Source organism: Bos mutus, chromosome 3 (assembly GCF_027580195.1).
Source record: "Bos mutus isolate GX-2022 chromosome 3, NWIPB_WYAK_1.1, whole genome shotgun sequence".
Lineage (NCBI taxonomy): Eukaryota > Metazoa > Chordata > Mammalia > Artiodactyla > Bovidae > Bos > Bos mutus.
This window is the reverse complement of record NC_091619.1, coordinates 95912441-95934437: the sequence shown is the minus strand read 5'-3', so window position 1 is coordinate 95934437 and position 21997 is coordinate 95912441. Positions and strand designations below refer to the sequence as shown.

At 38.0% G+C, this 21997-nt stretch overlaps 1 protein-coding gene across 1 annotated transcript in view; it reads right to left on the bottom strand.

Annotated features, from left to right (window-relative positions):
• Nucleotides 1-20173, bottom strand: part of LOC102274712 (selection and upkeep of intraepithelial T-cells protein 1-like) — a 67556-nt gene extending 47383 nt beyond the window's left edge. The window contains exon 1 of the mRNA XM_070362349.1: nt 19927-20173. Coding sequence (XP_070218450.1) covers nt 19927-20173 — 247 coding nt within the window. The remainder of the gene's footprint in view (nt 1-19926) is intronic.
• Nucleotides 20174-21997: the final 1824 nt, after the last annotated feature.

Below are 21997 nucleotides of genomic sequence, written 5' to 3'. Positions count from 1 at the left end.
TTCCCTGTCATTCAACATCTCCCTGAGTTTGCTCAAACTCATGTCCAGTGAGTCAGTGATGCTATCAATCATCTCATCTTCTGTTATCCCCTTCTCCTCTTGCACTCAATCTTGCCCAGCATCAGGGTCTTTTCCAATGAGTCAGCCCTTTGCATCAGAAGGCAAAAGTATTGGAGCTTCAGCTTCAGCATCAGTCCTTCCAATAAATATTTAGGGTCGATTGCCTTTAGGATTGACTGATCTCTTTGCCGTTCAAGGACCTAGAAATAAATTACTGCCTCATATGGTATACATATGTTCACTTTGAATAGTTATTACCAAATAGCTTTTCAAATTCTAGCAATTAACACAAACAATACTACCAGCAAAATCCTAAAATTTACAACATGGATAACCTGAGGGACATTATGCTAAGTGAAATAAATCAGATACAAAAAGATAAAAACTGTATTATCTCACATTTATGTGGAATCAAAAAAAGTCAAACTCATAAAAGTAGAGAGTAGAATGGTTGTTGCTAGGGGCCAGCAGTGCGGGGAAAGTGGAACGATGTCAGTTAAAGGGTACAAGGGTTCAGAAATGCAGGATAAAAAAATCCTGGAGCCCTAATGCACAGAATGCTGAGTATAGTTAATGATTGTTGTTGCTGTTCAGTCGCTAAGTCATCTCTGACTCTTTTCAACCCCGTGGACTGCACTGCAGCCTACCAGGCTCCTCTGTCCATGGAATTTCCCAGGCAAGAATATTGGAATGGGTTGCTACTTCCTTCTGCAGGGGATCTTCTTGCCCCAGGGATCGAACCCATTGACTCCTGCATTGCTGGCAGATTCTTTACCACTGAACCATGAGGGAACTTAATGATATTGCATTGTGTATTTGACATTTTCCAAGAGAGTTAATCTTAAGTGTTGTCAACACAATTGTAAATATATGAAGTAATGGATATGTTAATTAGCTTGATTGTGGTAATCATTTCACAATCCTTCAGTCAGTTCAAACTCTCAGTCATGTCCAACTCTTTGTGACCCAATGGACTGCAGCATGCCAGGCTTCCCTATCCATCACCAACTCCTGGAGCTTTCTCAAACTCATGTCCATCAAGTTGGTGATGCCATACAACCATTTCATCCTCTGTTGTACCCTTTTCCTTCTGCCTCCAGTCTTTCCCAGAATCAGGATCTTTTCAAATGAGTCAGTCCTTCTCATCGGGTGTCCAAAGTATTGGAGTTTCAGCTTCAGCATCTGTCCTCCCAATGAATATTCAGGACTGATTTCCTTTAGGATTGACTGGTTGGTCTCCTTGCGGTCTAAGGGACTCTCAAAAGTCTTCTCCAACACCACAGTTCAAAAGCATCAATTCTTTGGCACTCAGCTTTCTTTATGGTCCAACACTCACATCCATACATGACTACTTGAAAAACCATAACTTTGACTAAATGGACCATTGTCAGTAAAGTAATGTCTCTGCTTTTTAATATGCTGTCTAGGTTGGTCATAGCTTTTCTTCCAAGGAGCAAGTGTCTTTTAATTTCATGGCTGCAGTCACCATCTGCAGTGATTTTGGAGTTCAAGAAAATTAAGTCTGTCACAGTTTCCACTGTTTCCCCATCTATTTGCCATAAAGTGATGAGACCTGATGCCATAATCTTTGTTTTTTGAATGTTGAGTTTTAAGCAGGCTTTTTCACTCTCCTCTTTCACCTTCATCAAAAGGCTCTTTAGTTCCTTTTTGCTTTCTGCCACAAAGGTGGTATTATCCATATATCTGAGGTTATTGATACTTCTCCTGGCAATCTTGATTCCAGCCTGTTCTTCATTCAGCCTGGCATTTAACATGATGGTGGCTCAGATGGTAAAGCATCTGCCTACAATGTGGGAGACCCAGGTTCGATCCCTGGGTTGGGAAGATTCCCTGGAGAAGGGAATGGCAACCCACTGCAGAATCCTTGCCTGGAAAATCCCATGGACAGAGGAGCCTGGTCAGCTACAGTCCATGGGGTCGCAAAGAGTCAGACATGACTGAGCGACTTCACTTTCACTTTCATTCGGCATATATGTTTAGCAAGCAGGGTGACAGTATACAGCCTTGATGCACTTCTTTCCCAATTTAAAACCAGTCCATTGTTCCATGTCCGGTTCTAACTGTTGCTTCTTGACCTGCATACAGATTTCTCAGGAGGAAGGTGATCTGGTATTCCCATCTCTTGGAGAATTTTCCAGTTTGTGGTGATCCACACAGTTAAAAGCTGACACTCCAATACTTTGGCCACCTCATGCGAAGAGTTGACTCATTGGAAAAGACTCTGATGCTGGGAGGGATTGGGGACAGGAGGAGAAGGGGATGACAGAGGATGAGATGTCTGGATGGCATCACCGACTGAATGGACATGAGTTTGGGTAATCTCCAGGAGCTGGTGATGGACAGGGAGGCCTGGCGTGCTGCGATTCATGGGGTCGTGAAGAGTTGGACACGACTGAGCAACTGAACTGAAGATCTTTTTTGTACAGTTCTGTGTATTCTTGTCACCTCTTCCTAATATCTTCTGCTTCTGTCAGGCTCATACCATTTCTGTTCTGTATTGAGCCCAACTTTGCATGAAATGTTCCCTTGGTATCTCTAATTTTCTTGAAGAGATCTCTAGTCTTTCCCTTGCTATTGTTTTCCTCTATTTCTTTGCACTGAACACTGAGGAAGGCTTTCTTATCTCTCCTTGCTATTCTATGGAACTTTATATTCCCATGGATATATCTTTCCTTTTCTCCTTTGCCTTTAGCTTCTTTTCTTTTCTCAGGTATTTGTAAGGTTGCCTCAGACAACCATTTTGCCTTTTTGTGTTTCTTCTTCTTGGGTATGGTTTTGATCACTGCCTCCTTACAATGTTATAAACTTCTGTCCATAGTTTTCAGGCACTCTGTCTATCAGATCTAATCTCTTGAATCTATTTGTCACTTCAAGGGATTTGATTTAGGTCATACCTGAATGGTCTAGTGGTTTTCCCTACTTTCTTCAATTTAAGTCTGAATTTGACAATATGGAATTCATGATCTGAGCCACAGTTAGCTCCTGGTCTTTTTCGCTGACTGTGTAGAGCTTCTCCTTTTTCGGCTGCCAAGAGTATAATCAATTTGAATATATTATATTGACCATCTGGTGATGGCCATATGTAGAGTTGTCTCTTGTGTGGTTGGAAGAAGGTGTTTGCTATGACCTGTGCGCTCTCTTGGCAAAACATTTTTAGCCTTTGCCCTGCTTCATTTTGTGCTCCAAGGCCAAACTTACCTGTTACTCCAGGCATCTCTTGATTTCCTACTTTTGCATTCCAGTCTGCTATAATGAAAGGACATCCTTTTTTTTTGGTGTTAGTTCTGGAAGGTCTCATAGGTCTTCATAGAACTGTTCAGTTTCAACTTCTTCAGCATTAGTGATTGGGGCATAGACTTGGATTACTGTGATATTTAATGGTCTGCTTTGGAAACACAGAGAGGTCATTCTGTCATGTTTGAGATTGCACCCAAGTACTGCATTTCAGAGTCTTTTATTAACTATGACATTATTTCTTCTAAAGGGATTCTTGTCCACAGTAGTAGATACAATGGTCATCTGAATTAAATTCACCCATTCTGGCCCATTTTAATTCACTGATTCCTAAAATGTAGATGTTCACTCTTGCCATCTCCTGTTTGACCACTTCCAATTTACCTTGATTCGTGGACCTAACATTTCACGTTCCTATGCAATACTGTTCTTTATAGCATTGGACTTTACTTCCATCACTAGTCACATCCACAACTGGATGCTGTTTTCACTTTGGCTCAGTCTCTTCATTCTTTCTGGAGCTATTTCTCCAGTAGCATATTGGGCACCTACTGACTTGGGAAGTTCATCTTTCAGTGTCATATCTTTTTGCCTTTTCATACTGTTTATAGGGTTAAAGAAATGTACCATTGTTATACACAATATTGATGAATCTCAAAAACTTTATATTGAGTGGAGGAAGTTAGTCTTAAAAGATTACATACTTCATGATTTCATTCTGTGACTTTCTCAAAAACACAAAGTTATCATGATGGAGAACTGATCATTTGTTAGGAGTTAGAGGGTGGAGCTCCTGTCCATTGAGTTAGTGATGTCATCTAACCATCTCATTCTCTGTCATCCCCTTTGCCTCCTGTCTTCAACTTTTCCAGCATCAAGGTCTTTTTCCAATGAGTTGGCTTTTCCCATCAGGTGGCCAAAGTATTGGAGCTTCAGCTTCAGCATCAATCCCTCCAGTGAATATTCAGAATTGATTTCCCTTAGGATTTACTGGCTTGATCTCCTTGCAGTCCAAGGGATTCTCAAGAGTCCTATCCAACACCACAGTTCAAAAGCATCAATTCTTCAGTGCTCAGCTTTTTTTATGGTTCAATTCTCACATCCATACATAACTACTGGAAAAACCATAGCTTTGTCTATATCGTATGGTAAGAGTATTCTATTTTTGTGAGAAACCACTCAACTGTCCAAAGTGGCTGTGCCTTTTTACATTTCTCTCCAGCAGTAAATGAGAATTCCTTTTGTTTCCCAGGCTCACCACATTTGGTGTTGTTAGTGTTTCGGATATTGCATGCTCAGTCGCTCAGTCATGTCCAACTCTTTATGATCCCATGGACTATAGCCCACTGGACTCTTCTGTCCATGGAATTTTTCAAGCAAGATAACTGGAATGGGTTACCATTTCCTTCTCCAGGGGATCTTCCCGACCCAGGGATTGAACCCATGCCTCCTGAATCTCTTGTGTTTGCAGGCTGATTGTTTACCACTGAGCCAGTTTTGAAAAGCCAGTTTTGGACATTATCCCCTCTTAATAGTGCATAGTGTTATCTCATTGTTTTCACTTACAATTCCCTCATAATTTATGATGCTCAGTATCTTCTCGTATGTGTATGCCAATCAAGAAGTAACAGTTAGAACCATGTATGGGACAACTGACTGGTTCAGGATTGAGAAAGGAGTTTGACAAGGCTGTTTATAGTCACCATGTTTATTTAACTTATATGCAGAGCACATCATGAGAAATGCCGGGTTGGATGAGTTACAAGCTGGAATCAAGATTGCCAGGAGAAATATCAACAACCTCAGATATGTGGATGATATCACTCTAATGGCAGAAAATGAAGAGGAACTAAAAAACCTCTTGATGAGGGTGAAGGAGGAGAGTGAAAATGCTCACTTAAAGCTAAATAAAAAAAAAAAAAAAACAAAACTAAGCTCATGGCACCTGGCTCCATCATTTCATGGCAAATACAAGGGGGAAAGGTGGAAGCATTGACAGATTTTTTATTTCTATAGAAACTTTCATTGAGACATTGGCAGGGATTACACTGAAGCTGTATATGCTTGCAACATAATTATTGAAGAATTTTTCTCATTTGTTCTGTTGTGTTTTTCATTTCTACAGTTGGTGGATTGTATCTCTGTCACTTTGTATAGTGTATCCTTCTTGTTCTTTATGTCCTGTAAATTGGAGGTTAAAAGGGAGGTTTAATCTGATTCAGGTTTCTTTTGCTTCCTTTTTTTTTTCTGCCAAGAACACACATCATAGGTAGTATTTTGTTCTTAACATGCAGAATAATATAATCTCTGGTGGTTTCTCTTTCTGTGATATTAGCAACCACTGATGTTCAGCAACTAGGTTATTAATATATTTTCAAATTACTTTATTTAAGTAGTCATTATTTTGCAACCATAATATAACTATTTATTGTTAAATTAGTATTTTATTATTTTTTTCATATTTCTTATTTATCATTCATCTAATATTTTAGACATTGTCATTTCCATTTGGGAAAATTTTTTTCTTAGATAATTTTCATAGAGTCTACAGTAATGGTACATTCTGTAAGTCCTTGACTAGTTTTCATTTTTACTTATGAGAAATTATTTGAAATGGGCAAAATTGTAGGTTCAAAGCCCATTTTGCCCTCAGAATTCTATATACGTTACTGTTTCTTCTGACATCTAGTGATACACGTTGGGTGTCAATGTTCATTTAATATTATGAAAGAAATTATACTAAGAAAGCAATGATGATTACTCATGGCTTTTGAATTGCAATCTGATTACAGGAAAATTTGAAGGGAAGATCATTATCTGAGGTTTCTTGGCCTTCAATTATAACAGAAACAAAATTTTCACAACAAAATCAGATACATCTCTAACTTAATACCTATTACTTGGGATTCTTGGGTGAACAAAGATGGAGAAATGGTGAGATTTGTTCAAGAAAACAGGGTGAATAGAGTTAATGTTCAAGTAGTATCAAGTCTTAGTAACTTTCAGTGAATGGAATAATGTATAAGAGCAGGTTAAACTGACCTGTGTGGAAAGCAATGTCACAAGATGTGCTTGGAGAGACATGTATTGTGGGTTTTTTTGGGTGCTGGAGATAGAGATGTCAACAAAAAAATTGCCCACATATTACAGGAGAAGGGTAATAAGCCTGAGGAGCACAGCTATGATTCCGTGTGTTACTAGCCAAAAGAAAGGGCAAAAGAAGCTTGAGTCACTCTTTGGTTCCACACTTGAAGGGCTGTAACTTAACCTTAGTTATTAAGTAACCATAGTATGTTAATGTATAACTTGACAAAACATAGATTTGGGCCTTTGTCTTTTCTCTGGAAACAGGATGAACCTTGGGCTGATAGCCAGGTGGGAAGTGGGCCTTTTCAGGGAATGGAAAATAAATAAATGCTGGCAAAATGATAGCCTCAGAGTCAAGACTCTCCCCACCCACTTACCTCTTAGCGTCATGCCTAAAACAGTGATTAATAGACTGAAAAATGCCATCGAACCAGCTAAAACCATTGCCATATCCCACATCCAGTCATTGTATAAGGGAAACAAAGGATCTGAAATAGAGACTGAAAAAAAATTTAGTTGAGTTGTCAATTAGGGGGAGAGAATATTAAAGAAATAACATTTAATATTACTTATACTGAGAATTTTTTCTTTAGAAGTCATTGTTCTACCACTTAAAATGGATTAATTCCATTAATCCTTATATTAACTATATAAAATAGATTCATTAATGCTCTTTTGTGATAATCTTTTTTCTTATCAACTTTGAGTTGAATTTATAAGATGAAACCTTTGGATGAACAGAATGGCTTTTGTATTTGGGAGGAATGTGAATCTTTGGGAGCTAGACTATTGTAGACAGAATAGGCCCCTAAAAGTATCTGTGTCCCCAAACCTGGAACTTGTGAATATGTTACATTCCATGGAAATAGAGACTTTGCAGAGGTAATTAAGGTTATGAACCTTAACATAGGGAGATTATTCAAGTTTATTCATGCAGATCCAATATAGTTATATGAGTCCTTAAATCAGAGACTTTTTAAGACTGAAGTCAGAGAGATGTAGCAGAATGCAAGGTTAGAGAGAGTCAAATGATGAAATGGACTTGACCCACCATTGCTGGCAGAGCCACATGGAAAGCATGTGAAGAAATCCAGGCAGGCTGCAGTCCTCAGGCTGACAGTTGATAAGGAAAAGGGACCTCAGTCCCACAACTTTAAGGAACAAAAATTGGCCGACAATCTAAATAAATTTGGGAGTGAGGCTCTCTATAAGTATAACCCACACTGTGGCAAAATTCCTCTTCATCTTTGAAAAGTAAAAGTGCAAGTCTCTCAGTCATGTCCGACTCTTTGAGACCCCATGGATATACAGTCCATGGAATTCTCCAGGCCAGAATACTGGAGTGGGTAGCTTTCCTTTCTCCAGGGGATCTTTCCAACCCAGGGATCAAACCCAGCTCTCCCTCATTGCAGGTGGATTCTTTACCAGCTGAGCCACAAGGGAAGCCTTTCATCCTTGGGACCATGGAACTAGAAAACCAATTATTTACTCCTAACATATAATGGTGCCACAGGCATAGGAGAATATTGTAGTCACTCTCATTGAATTGTGAAGAAAATGAGAAGGAAAAAGTAGTCACTGCTCCCAAGTAATTTCAAAGGTCAACTGGGAAAACCCCATTAGGTTTCAAGTCCTGAGGATAAACACGTATGACTCATGACTCTAGCCTCTAGGCTTATAGCTTTGTTTTTGGAGACATTTTTCCTTCATGAAGGGCACGTGTGGGGGTGGTTTAGTTGCTAAGTCATGTCTGACTATTGTGACCCCATGGACTATAGCCTGCCTGGCTCCTCTGTCCATGGGATTCCCTACACTGAAAAATGATCCCAAAGATATTCAATATCTAATTACAGGCTGGAATAAAGGTTGCCAGATGAAATATCAACAACCTCTGATATGCAGATGATACCACTCTAATGGCAGAAAGGAAAGAAGAGCTAAAGAACCTCTTGATGAAGGTGAAAGAGGTGAGTGAAAAAGCCTGCTTAAAACTCAACATTCAAAAACTAAGATTATGGCATCCAGTCCCATCACTTCATGGCAAATAGATGGGGAAAAAGTGGAAACAATGAGAGATTTTATTTTCTTGCATTCCAAAATCACTCAGATGGTATCTGCAGCCACAAAATTAAAAGATGCTTGCTCCTTGGAATAAAAGCTATGACAAACCTAGACAGCATATTAAAAAGCAGAGACATCTCTTTGCAGACAAAGGTCCATAAGTCATAAGTCAAAGCTTATGGTTTTTCCAGTAGTCATGTATGGATGTGAGAGTTGGACCATAAAGAAGGCTGAGCAGCAAAGAATTGATGCTTTTGAACTGTGGTGTTAGATAAGAGTCTTGAGAGTCCTGTGGACAAGGAGATCAAACCAGTCAATCCTAAAGGAAATCAGTCCTAAATATCCACTAAAGAAGTGATGCTAAAGTTGAAGCTCCAGTCCTTTGGCCACCTGATGGGAAGAGCCAACTCACTGGAAAAGACCCTGATGGTGAGAAATATTGAGGGCAAGTGGAAAAAGTGATGTCAGAGGATGAAATGGTTTGATGGCATCACCAACTCAATGGATATGTGTTTCAGCAAACTCTGGAAGTTAGTGAAGGGCAGGGAAGTCTGGCTTGCTGCAGTCCATGGGGTCACAGAGTTGGACACAATTTAGCAACTGAACAACAATAACCCGTGGAACTCATGCCTGGTACCTTATGTGATAAAAGAGTAGAGATGTCATTAAGTTATGAATCTCAAGGTAGCATATTGTCCTGGATTATCTGGGTGGGCCCAATTCAATCACAAGTACTCTGAGAGGGGCGCAGAAATTTACTTTATACACAGAGGAGAAGACAATGTGAAGATACAGCTGAGAGAGTTTTTTTTAATGTATTTCTACTGTCTTTGAAAATGTAAGAAATAATCCATTAACCAAGAAATGCAAGGAATGCAGCTCTAGAAACTGTAAAAGGCAAGAAAATGGATTCTCCCTAGACGTTCTGAAGAGATTGCAGGTTTTGTGACATATTGGATTTAGCCCAGTGAAATCCACTGTAGACTTTTGACCTCCAGAACTGTAAGATAATAAATGTATGTTGCTTTAAGATACTAAATCTGTGGTAAGTTGGTACAGTGGCCACCGGAAAAACTTTTGTGCTTCAAATAACATCATCAGGGGGAATTCCCTGGTGGTTTAGTGGTTAGGACTTGGTGCTGTCCCTGCTGTGAGGCCAGGTTCAATCCCTTTTCAGGGAACTAAGATCCCACAATCTGTGCAGTATAACCAGACACCAAAAAAAAAAAAAAAAAAAAAAAAAAAGGGGAAAGAACACTATTGGGAAGCAAAAGGATAACCTACAGAATGTGGAGCGCAGAGGCAAGTCATGTATCTGATAAAGACTATGTATCCAGAATATATAAAGAAATACAACCCAACAGTTAAAAGTCAAGTAACACAATTTAAAAATTGGCAAATGATTTAGACATTTATCCAAAGAAAACATGCAAATAGCTGACAAGTACAAGAAAATCTCTTCAATGTCTTTGCTTATTAGAGAATTGAAAATAAAAAATCACATAGAGCAATGCTTGAGCTCAGCAAAAGAATGACATACCATATGGCTAACAGTGAAAGATATACAATAATAAGTGGTGAGAATATGTAGAATTGTAACCCTCACACAGTGCTGGTGAGAATTTCAAATAGTAAGGCCAATTTGGAAAATATTTTAGCAGGTATAAAAAAATGTGAAACATAGAATTAATGTGATCCAGCAATTGCATTCCTAGGTGTATATCTAAGAGAAATGAAGACATATATCCACTCAAAATATTATAATTGAATATTCATAATGGAATTATTAACAATAATCAAAATTGGAAACAAACCAAGAAACATTATTGACTGATGAGTGAATGAACAAAATGTTCTATATTTATATGATGGAATATTATTCAGCAATAGAAAGGAATGAAGATTTGATACATATTAAAATATGAATAGACATTTAAAACATATGCTAAATGAAAGAAGTCAGTCAAAAATGAGTAAGTATCATTTGATTCCACTTATATGAAATGCTCAGGAAGAGCAAATTAAAACTGAGATGAGATACCACTGAACACACTAGCTAAAATTAGAAAGATGGAGGGAAACCCAAAGTGGAAACCATGAGGAATAAATGTTCTCTTATCCATTGCAGGTGATGTGTGAAACAATACACACAGTTTAGTGGTTTCTTATAAAGTTAAAAAATTCACCTAACGCATGATTCCATGGTTGCTCAGTAGTAAACAATCTGCCTGCCAAAGCAGCAGATATGGATTCAATCCCTGGGTGGGGAAGAGATGGCAACCCACTCCAGTAGTTTTGCCTGGAAAATCCCATTGAGAGAGGGGCCTGCTGGGCTAGAGTCCATGGAGCACAAAAGAGTAGGACATGACTGAGCAACTAAACAACAGCATATGATCTGGTTTAATTCCTAAGCATTTATTTAAAAGAAATTGCTGACCACAGCTAGGTGATCATTAAACCTGAGGGGGGAAAAACCTTTACAATCAGAAATAATTTATATTTCCTTGGGCAGCTCTTGTAAAGACTCAGTTGGTCTATACCTTGGTCTGTTGGCTCCTCACGTCTACTTCTACAGAATCCTCAGGAGTGTTTTGACTTAGTTCAAATTAAGAAATCCAGAGGAATTTTGGCTTAGGTCGACTATTTTTCTCAAACATCATTTTCAAGTTCTTGGTTTGTTTATACAAACATTAATTTTCCTCTTGGTAATAGAAAGTAGGGTCTTTCCATCCACTGATTTGGTAACTTCTGAGGCAAGGTTTGCAATTTTCAGTGGACAGATTAGAAATATAGGACTGTGCATGTTGTGGTTCAAGGCTGCCTAGCATGAGGAAGGGAGGAGAGGGAACCGAGAAAGTTCTACTAGTGACCATCCTAATTCTCTAAAATTTTCTTCTGTGGTTTGACATGAATGCCTCAAGTAAAATAAAGGGTTTCTTTGCCTTGATTAGATGGCAATTGTCTCATACATACATATTCATTAGAAATCTCTAAATTATGAACTGCCAAGTGCTAAAATCATTTTTTGAGTACCATTTTATTAATCAATTTCGCCTCTAAATGATGACCATATTTTGTAATAGTCCAAGGAAAGAAAGTGAAAGTCACTCAGTTGTGTCTGACTCTTTGAGACCCCATAGACTACACAGTCCATGGAATTCTCCAGGCCAGAATACTGGAGTGGATAACCTTTCCCTTATCCAGGGGATCTTCCCAACCCAGAAATTGAACCGGGGTCTCCTGCATTGCAGGTGGATTCTTTACCAACTGAGCTACCAGAGAAGCCCAAGGAAAGAATCATAAGCTTCCTGAGACTGCATGTAGATTTAAGAGGTATATGTGAGCACTGCAATTGGATTCATGTTAACATTATATTTTCAAAGTAGACTCTAAGCCTTAAAGAGATAAGAAACATTGACCTAGAGTCATGAATGTACACCAACAACAGCATAGTAAATCAGTGGCCGGACCCAGTCATGTTTTCTGAAGCCAGAATGTTTCTTATTCCTTATGGCAGAAGGAGTTATGTCCTTAAGCGCAGTTGAAAACACTGGTGGCAGTCAAAGCAGCTTCAATCTTTGACACCCACAATAATCAGTGTCAGAATTTGGTCCTCTGAGACGTCACCTAAACTGTTGATCTTCCTGGTTATGAGGAAAAAGTCATACAGCTCTTGCTAAACAACACCAAGAAAACAGATATCTAGGGAAAGGAGATTTGTTAAGCTCTTAGTAGTAGTCACCACGATTAACCCCATTTACCTCGTTTCTGGAACTTCAGATATATAATGAGCATTCCAGAAAAGGCCAAAAGACATGGTAATTGAGTGATGCTTGAGCTCAACCAACCGAGAAAGTCATATGGGAACACTAGAACAGAGAGTTCGTATTAATGAAAGAGGAACGCAGGAATATGGGTTACCACTGACCCAAGAACCATTATAAGAAAAAGTACAGTCATTGGTTCATGCCTACTCAACCTAGGTAGGGCTAGGATGCGAGTTTACTTTGTGGGTGGTGGCTGACCCTAGTAAAACTGGACTTATGGACACAGCAGAACTAAGAGGAGTTTTTTCCCCTAATTCTCACCACCTAATCTAGCACTGAATTAGTCTCGGGGAACCGGACAGATGCCCTGGGGTCTTCATTAGATTTCTGGGAGTTCTGAGGGTTGTGAGATTAGACAGATGGAGCAGTGGTGACACTGAGGTGACTGAAAGAAGAAAACACACTTTAAACCCCTCAGCATTAATTTCCCTGTCAAGGGGCTTATTTCTACAAGTTTAACAGAAATAATTAAACTGTTTTACCATATATTACTAAAATAGTTATTCTTTGATCTCTATCAACTTGCAGAAGAAAATAACCAGAAATAATGAGATACTCCTCAAAGAAGCTCAGTTGAAGTAAAATTATGACCTCAAGCCTTTAAAAGACTTTCCTGGGGAAGACAGAGAAGAGCCACTCATTGTGAGGTAATTGGTAGAAATCATGGATCAATAGATTTTATTTCCAAAATGAAGAAAATTCCCCTGGTAACTATGGAATAGGCATGTTTCCTGAGTTTATAACCTCCTCAATCATTAAGGTGTGCAAGCAGAAACCTGAAACCAGTTACTGCAAACAAGCATAATGACTGGAGCATGAGGATTGGAAACAGAGACATCTGCCTTCCAGGCTTGGCTCTATCACTTATGAGCTCTGATTTGTGACATTTTCATCTATAAAATGGTGACAATAAAAGCAAGTCTTTAGGATTAATTTAGGTGACTTTGGTAAAATGAATATTATTGATACAATGCCTAGCATAAGGTAGGCACCCAATAAATGTGGTACAGGGTTTTATGGACTAGGTAGGGAAATGGGTCCAACAGATTATATCTTCTCCCTTGACTCATCTCCTTTAAAATTATCTAGAGTCAATTGCTAGATTCACATCCCCCATCTAGCAGCTTACACAACTATATAAAATCTATTTTGCCTAGACATAAGTTAGGAAAAGAATTGTCTTTAAAATTGTTCTATGTCTTTTTACCTAATAGGTCACTATCATTCAGTGATATGTTCACTCAGAAGGATGATACATTCATTCAGTTTAACCACAAAACCAGATGGAAGAGTCTGGTTGTAAAGGACTTGTTGGTTTTGAGACCTATTTCTTTTTCATGTTGACATTATTTAAGTTCTAAGAGGGAGGTGGTATCTTGAAAGTTAATGAGAATCTATATAAGCAAAAAGACTATCATCAAATTAAGTGTATTCTAGAGCAAGACTCATAGGATTCACCCATCACAAAGTGATTTTGAGTGAGGCAGACACTGGATTCACTTCATGTTGACTGAATATTTACTTAAGACAGAAAGCACTTACCTTGAGGGCATAGAACTAACTGTGGGTCTGAACCACTCAGGAAACATCTATACTGACCTCGTTCCTAAAACAGCATTGTCCTGAGAAGTTCCTAATTAAGAGATGTGAAGTTCATTTCTAAAGTGAGAAACAAGCCCTAAATCTTCCTATGATTGGCATTCATTGACAAATGTTGTACAGCTTTGCCTAAAAAACCCCATGTGACTTACACATCACTTTAAGACAGATTCTCTTAGTGATTCCACACTGGTTGCAGCAGTTATCTCCATTTGTGAAACACTGACAACAAAAGAGCACAATAGCCAAAAACAACATCACGAACAGAAGCAATACAGAGAATGTCATCCAAATGTGATCTGGGTAAAACAGGTCATCTGAAAGAAAGGGCAGAGCCATTTGAAGATCAATAAACCCACAACATGGAGCACCATTGGATTGGGAATTTTACTGCTGATAAAGCAAGATTCTCTTTCAGGTCCTGTTTTTCTTCACTGTTTTTGTATGTGGGTTGGGGCTAAAGTTCACTGGAGCTGTTTTAGTGGCAATACAGAGCCTGGAATTGAGTTTGTTCGGGGGGTAGAATTTAACTTGAGGCTATAGTTGATAGAAGGAAGTCTCTTTCTCTCTCCCCCTCCCTCACTCTCGCTCTCGTTTCTTATTAACAATCCCAGTGCAAATGCTTCCTAATTATAAAGGAAACAAGCAGAATCCTGTACACCCTGCTTGTGGTTGAGAAGCTCAGTGGCTATAAGACAGCCTCAAAACTGTCTCTAGTGAGTTCTTAGGGTGTAAAGATAATGGAGACAAATAGATATTTCTTTACTTTTATGATCTGCACTTCTTGATAAAGTGAGGTTGCTCAGTCGTGTCTGACTCTTTGAGACCCCATGGACTATAGCCTACCAGGTTCCTCAGTCCATGGAATTTTCCAGGCAAGAATACTGGAGTGGGTTGCCATTTCCTTCTCCAGGGGATCTTCCCAACCCAGGGATCAAACCCAGGTCTCCCGCATTTCAGGCAGACGCTTTATCATCTGAGCCACCAGGGAAGCCCTTCTTGATAGGGTCTCTTTAATATTAGGATTATATGGTATATCCCTTAAAAATGTTTATTGTTTCACTTTTAACCTTTGACTTCTAACCTATATGTAATTTATTTCTGTATATAATTCTATGTATGTTTTTTCTTCCAGAAATATAGACAATTATTCCAACATCTTATAGGAACTTTTTCTTTTTTTTTTTTTTTTTTTACATTTCACATGTTTCAATGCCATTCTCCCAAATCTTCCCACCCTCTCCCTCTCCCACAGAGTCCATAAGCCTGTTCTATACATCAGTGTCTCTTTTGCTGTCTCGTATACAGGGTTATCGTTACCATCTTTCTAAATTCCATATATATACGTTAGTATACTGTATTGGTGTTTGTCCTTCTGGCTTACTTCACTCTGTATAATAGGCTCCAGTTTCATCCACCCCATTAGAACTGATTCAAATGTATTCTTTTTAATGGCTGAGTAATACTCCATTGTGTATATGTACCACAGCTTTCTTATCCATTCATCTGCTGATGGACATCTAGGTTGCTTCCATGTCCTGGCTATTATAAACAGTGCTGCAATGAACATTGGGGTACACGTGTCTCTTTCCCTTCTGGTTTCCTCAGTGTGTATGCCCAGCAGTGGGATTGCTGGATCATAAGGCAGTTCTATTTCCAGTTTTTTAAGGAATCTCCACACTGTTCTCCATAGTGGCTGTACTAGTTTGCATTCCCACCAACAGTGTAAGAGGGTTCCCTTTTCTCCACACCCTCTCCAGCATTTATTATTTGTAGACTTTTGGATCGCAGCCATTCTGACTGGTGTGAAATGGTACCTCATAGTGGTTTTGATTTGCATTTCTCTGATAATGAGTGATGTTGAGCATCTTTTCATGTGTTTGTTAGCCATCTGTATGTCTTCTTTGGAGAAATGTCTATTTAGATCTTTGGCCCATTTTTTGATTGGGTCATTTATTTTTCTGGAGTTGAGCTGGAGGAGTTGCTTGTATATTTTTGAGATTAGTTGTTTGTCAGTTGCTTCATTTGCTATTATTTTCTCCCATTCTGAAGGCTGTCTTTTCACCTTGCTAATAGTTTCCTTTGATGTGCAGAAGCTTTTAAGTTTAATTAGGTCCCATTTGTTTATTTTTGCTTTTATTTCCAATATTCTGGGAGGTGGGTCATAGAGGATCCTGCTGTGATGTATGTCAGAGAGTGTTTTGCCTATGTTCTCTCTGGGAGTTTTATAGTTTCTGGTCTTACGTTGAGATCTTTAATCCATTTTGAGTTTATTTTTGTATATGGTGTTAGAAAGTGTTCTAGTTTCATTCTTTTACAAGTGGTTGACCAGATTTCCCAGCACCACTTGTTAAAGAGATTGTCTTTAATCCATTGTATATTCTTGCCTCCTTTGTCAAAGATAAGGTGTCCATATGTGCATGGATTTATCTCTGGGCTTTCTATTTTGTTCCATTGATCTATATTTCTGTCTTTGTGCCAGGACCATACTGTCTTGATAACTGTGGCTTTGTAGTAGAGCCTGAAGTCAGGTAGGTTGATTCCTCCAGTTCCATTTTTCTTTCTCAAGATAGCTTTGGCTATTCGAGGTTTTTTGTATTTCCATACAAATTGTGAAATTATTTGTTCTAGCTCTGTGAAGAATACTGTTGGTAGCTTGATAGGGATTGCATTGAATCTATAAATTGCTTTGGGTAGTATACTCATTTTCACTATATTGATTCTTCCAATCATGAACATGGTATATTTCTCCATCTATTAGTGTCCTCTTTGATTTCTTTCACCAGTGTTTTATAGTTTTCTATATATAGGTCTTTAGTTTCTTTAGGTAGATATATTCCTAAGTATTTTATTCCTTTCATTGCAATGGTGAATGGAATTGTTTCCTTAATTTCTCTTTCTGTTTTCTCATTATTAGTGTATAGGAATGCAAGGGATTTCTGTGTGTTGATTTTATATCCTGCGACTTTACTATAATCATTGATTAATTCTAGTAATTTTCTGGTGTAGTCTTTAGGGTTTTCTATGTAGAGGATCATGTCATCTGCAAATAGTGAGAGTTTTACTTCTTCTTTTCCAATTTGGATTCCTTTTATTTCTTTTTCTGCTCTGATTGCTGTGGCCAAAACTTCCAAAACTATGTTGAATAGTAATGGTGAAAGTGGGCACCCTTGTCTTGTTCCTGACTTTAGAGGAAATGCTTTCAATTTTTCACCATTGAGGATAATGTTTGCTGTAGGTTTGTCATATATAGCTTTTATTATGTTGAGGTATGTTCCTTCTATTCCTGCTTTCTGGAGAGTTTTTATCATAAATGGATGTTGAATTTTGTCAAAGGCTTTCTCTGCATCTATTGAGATAATCATATGGTTTTTGTTTTTCAATTTGTTAATGTGGTGTATTACATTGATTGATTTGCAGATATTGAAGATTAGGTCTTGATAAGGTCTCTTTAATATTAGGATTATATGGTATATCCCTTAAAAATGTTTATTGTTTCACTTTTAACCTTTGACTTCTAACCTATATGTAATGTATTTCTGTATATAATTCTATGTATGTTTTTTCTTCCAGAAATATAGACAATTATTCCAACATCTTATAGGAACTTTTTCATTTTTTTCGATGCACTAAACTTTATACTTCATAATTTGTTATACTGTTTTTTTATGATTTGAATCTCTTTCTGCCCTTCTTAGTTTTTAGCATTGATACAATGGCCTACTCCTGTGAAGGTACATAATATTCTATGGTTGGAAATAACCACAAACTGTTTAACATTTATTCACAATTACTTTATTATAGTCAGTCAGTTTTTAATCTGATAAAGGAAATTCTTCCTCATTTTTAAAATTATTATTGCTAAATTTACAGATATTCATTTTTCCATACTAACTTCAAACTTACCTTATCCAACATATTTTTAAAGACTTCCAAGAGATTTCTATCTGGAATGTCTTTAAATAAATAATTATAATAATTTTGGTTTATTTTTGTCTTCAAGGAGGTGAATATTCTTGTTAAAAACTGACTATTCCTCCACAAATATTTATCTCTTTTTAAGGTCTTTTAGGCAGAATATGTGCTATATTTCATAGTCCTGTATTTACTTTGTGATGAAATTTTGTGGCTAATGTTAAGCACATGTCACTTTTTCCAGATTTTCCTTGGGATTGAGTTTCTTATTATTAGTCCTTGTTCTAGTTCCCAATTAAGGAAATTCATCATCCATAAATATACACCTTTGGGTTGCATATTTACCACATACTTGATATTTTTTAATATTAGCAACTGCATTTGAGAGGCTAGTTTTTCAGGGAAAATAAAGCTTACCTGGCAGTGTTTTTGTAGATTTCATATTTATTTTATATTTAATTTTTAATCTGTATGAATATGTGTGAATTGGATAAAAGTCTGAGAGCTTTTTATATGGGATGCAAAAAGTTGTAACAATATTGTTCACACAGCCTATGAAAGCCATTTTTTTCAAAATTATTATTACATGATTCAACTTTAAATACTAATTTAATTGCTTATGATACAGTTTTTTCTCACATATTATGTTTATGTTATAGCCTATTCCAATTTGAATCTTATCTGAAACTAATAATTGAATATACATGCATGCGTGCATGCATGTTCAGTCGTGTCTGACTCTTTGCTACCCCAGGAACTGTAGCCCACCAGGCTCCTCTGTCCTTGGGATTTCCCAGGCAAGAATACTTGAGTGAGTTGCCATTTCCTACTCTAGGGAATGTTCCTGACCCAGGGATCAAACACACATCTCCTGCGTCTCCTGCATTGGCAGGTGGATTCTTACCACTGTGCCACCTGGAAAGCCCAAATATATCTATATAATGCTTCTAATTTGAATAAGAAACAACTATCTTTAGTGAAACAATAAGAAACATTTGAAAGATTTAAAACAGGTTCTGAAGAAAATTCTTCTTTACCATTGATAAAAGAGATCAAAACAAATGCTTCTAAATATTCAATTTTGCCTGCTGTGTTTATGTGTTTTCCTCCTATCTGTCTCCCTATTCCTATTCAGATAATTTGCAGATTTCTCTTAGTCCTCTAAAGGACATCTAAAAGGTGAATGCTCCGAAATTCAGTTTTAGGAACCTGTTTTTTTTTTTTTCCTATCCTTATTCACTTTGTATCTTGTCCAATTCCATTGTTTTAAATATTCTTCTTAAAGACATTCACATATGTTTCAAGCCTGGTCTCCTCCATAGAACTTTAAACTCACTCACTAACTCCCAGTTGATATTTCCCTTGCAAGTCTTATCTCTAAGATAGGCTCATTTCACAAACTTCCCCATCTCAGGAGATGAAAACATTTTTTCATGACTCAAATTATCCTATTAATTTTTCTTTATGTTGATATATTGACAACGAAACTCTGACAAACACTCACCAGCCAGGATAATATTTGTTCGTTTCTCTTCACCTGTTAGAGGATTGCGAATGTAGCAAGTCATGTTGCCCCATGACTGGTTCCTAAGGACAAGAGTCATCTTCATGTGAAACAATCTGGCTCCGTCCTGTGAATAGGATTTTGATGAATGTGGAACTATCTCTCCTCTGCTGTCTCTGCACTCCATCTGGGGCTTTGGGAACCACCCTCCTGAGTTATAATCCACCGTGAGTCCCTCAATGCCAGGAGCCTGAACATGGATTTGTGTTTCCAAGCCTAATGCTGGGGGAAATGGGACAGAAAGATCAAGACAGTTGTTGCTTTGAGGTTGGATTGGAAATCTGAAAAGAGTCTCATTAACATCGTGATCTTCAACAGAAGAAGAGGCAATACTCAAATTCACATCCAAATTAAAGTTAGGCAAATTCTGATCACTCTGCATTGTCTGTCCACTACATAGTATATTCTTGCATTAGATAAATAGATTTTTCTTATTATAGTATTTGAAACATGTTTGAAAGTGTGAAAAAATAAAAAGAAACATTGATTCATTTTCATATATTTCAGCTTACAGGGTCACAAGGGCATTGGTATGCAACATTCCACCATGAAACTTACCTGCTATGCTCAGATTCATGCTGGCCACATTATTAATGCCACTACCTTTAAATGAACACTGATATGATCCATCATCAGAAACACTGATATTATGAAGTCTGAGCATCACCTTGCCCTGTCTAATGGCCTCATTCACAAACTCTGTGCGGTTCACATATTCTGGGGCAGCTTCTCCATTCACTTCATGGCCATCCCTGTATAGGTGAACAAGTTTGGAATTGTCCCCTCTGAACCAGCGCACCTCCATGCGCTCTGCACTTTGTGGTGGGGACAACTGGCAGCTGAGCTCAGCGTGTCCTCCTACTGTAGCCACCAAGTGTCTCACGGGAATGGTTACTGTCCAGTTTTCTGTGGAAGAAGGTAGAAAACCAGGATACACGTGAGGCCAACAACTTCTTCGTTGCTACACATTGTAGGAGACACTGAGTTCTTATCATCTGACCTGGCCATTCTAAATGTCCAGCTATGACTATATCCCTTTCTAAACATCTCACTACAAAAAAATCAACTAGACACAGAAGAAGTATGTAATGAAGGAAATGAGAGGCAAAAAGCTATGAAATATACAAGAATAAAAATACCAGAAGAAGTTCATTATTTTAAATGTAAATGGACTAAACTCTCCAATTAGCAGACAGAGTTGGGAGAAGGGATAAAAACTCATGATACAACTAGGTATTGTCTGCAAAAGACTCCCTTTAGATCCAAAGACTTGAATAAGTCGCAAAGAGTCGGACACGACTGAGCAACTGATCTGATCTGATCTGATCTGAAAAGGATGGAAAAAGTTATTCAGTGCAAATAGTAACCAAAACAGAACATGCCTTGCTATAGTAATATCATGCAAAATAGGCTTTCTCCCCAGCTTTACTGAAGAATAATTGACAAAAATCAGTCCTTAATACTCATTGGAAGGACTGATGCCAAAGCTGAAGTTCCAATACGTTGGCCACCAGATGCAAAGAGTCAACTCATTAGAAAGACCTCGATGCTGGGAAAGATTGGAGGTGGGAGGAGAAGGGGACAACAGAAGATGAGATGGTTGGATGGCATCACCAACTCGATGGACATGAGTTTGAGCAAGCTCCAGGAGTTGGTGATGGACAGGGAGGCCTGACATGCTGCAGTCCATGGGGTTGCAAAGAGTTGGACATGACTGAGTGACTGAACTGAACTAGCAAAAAATTGTATATTTAAAGTGTATAGTTCTCAGTCATTATTGTTTCAAATATTTCTTCTATTTCTTTCTCTTTTTCTTTTTGTATTAGCATTCCATTTTATTTTTTTAGTTGTCCCACATTTTTTAGATTTTTCTCTTCCATTTTTTTTTTTACTCTTTCTCTGGTTTTCTTTTTTTTTAATTTAAATTTATTTGTTTTAATTGCAGGCTAATTACTTTACTATATTGTATTGGTTTTGCCATACATCAGCATGAATCGGCCACAGGTATACACGTGTTCCCCATCCTGAACCCCCTCCCACCTCCCTCCCGCACCATCCTCTGGGTCATCCCAGTGCACCAGCCCCAAGCATCCTGTATCCTGCATCGAACCTGGACTGGCAATTCATTTCTTATATGATATTATACATGCCATTTCTCAAATCAATGCCATTCTCCCAAATCATCCCACCCTCTCCCTCTCCCACAGAGTCCAAAAGACTCTTCTATACATCTGTGTCTCTTTTGCTGTCTTGCATACAGGGTTATCATTACCATCTTTCTAAATTCCATATGTACGTGTTAGTGTACTGTATTGGTGTTTTTCTTTCTGGCTTACTTCACTCTGTATAATAGGCTCCAGTTTCATCCACCTCATTAGAACTGATTCAAATGTATTCTTTTTAATGGCTGAGTAATACTCCATTGTGTATATGTACCACTGCTTTCTTATCATTTCATCTGCTGATGGACATCTAGGTTGCTTCCATGTCCTGACTATTACAAACAGCACTGTGATGAACATTGGGGTACACGTGTCTTTTTCAATTTTGGTTTCCTCGGTGTGTATGCCCAGCAGTGGGATTGCTGGGTCATAAGGCAGTTCTATTTCCAGTTTTTTAAGGAATCTCC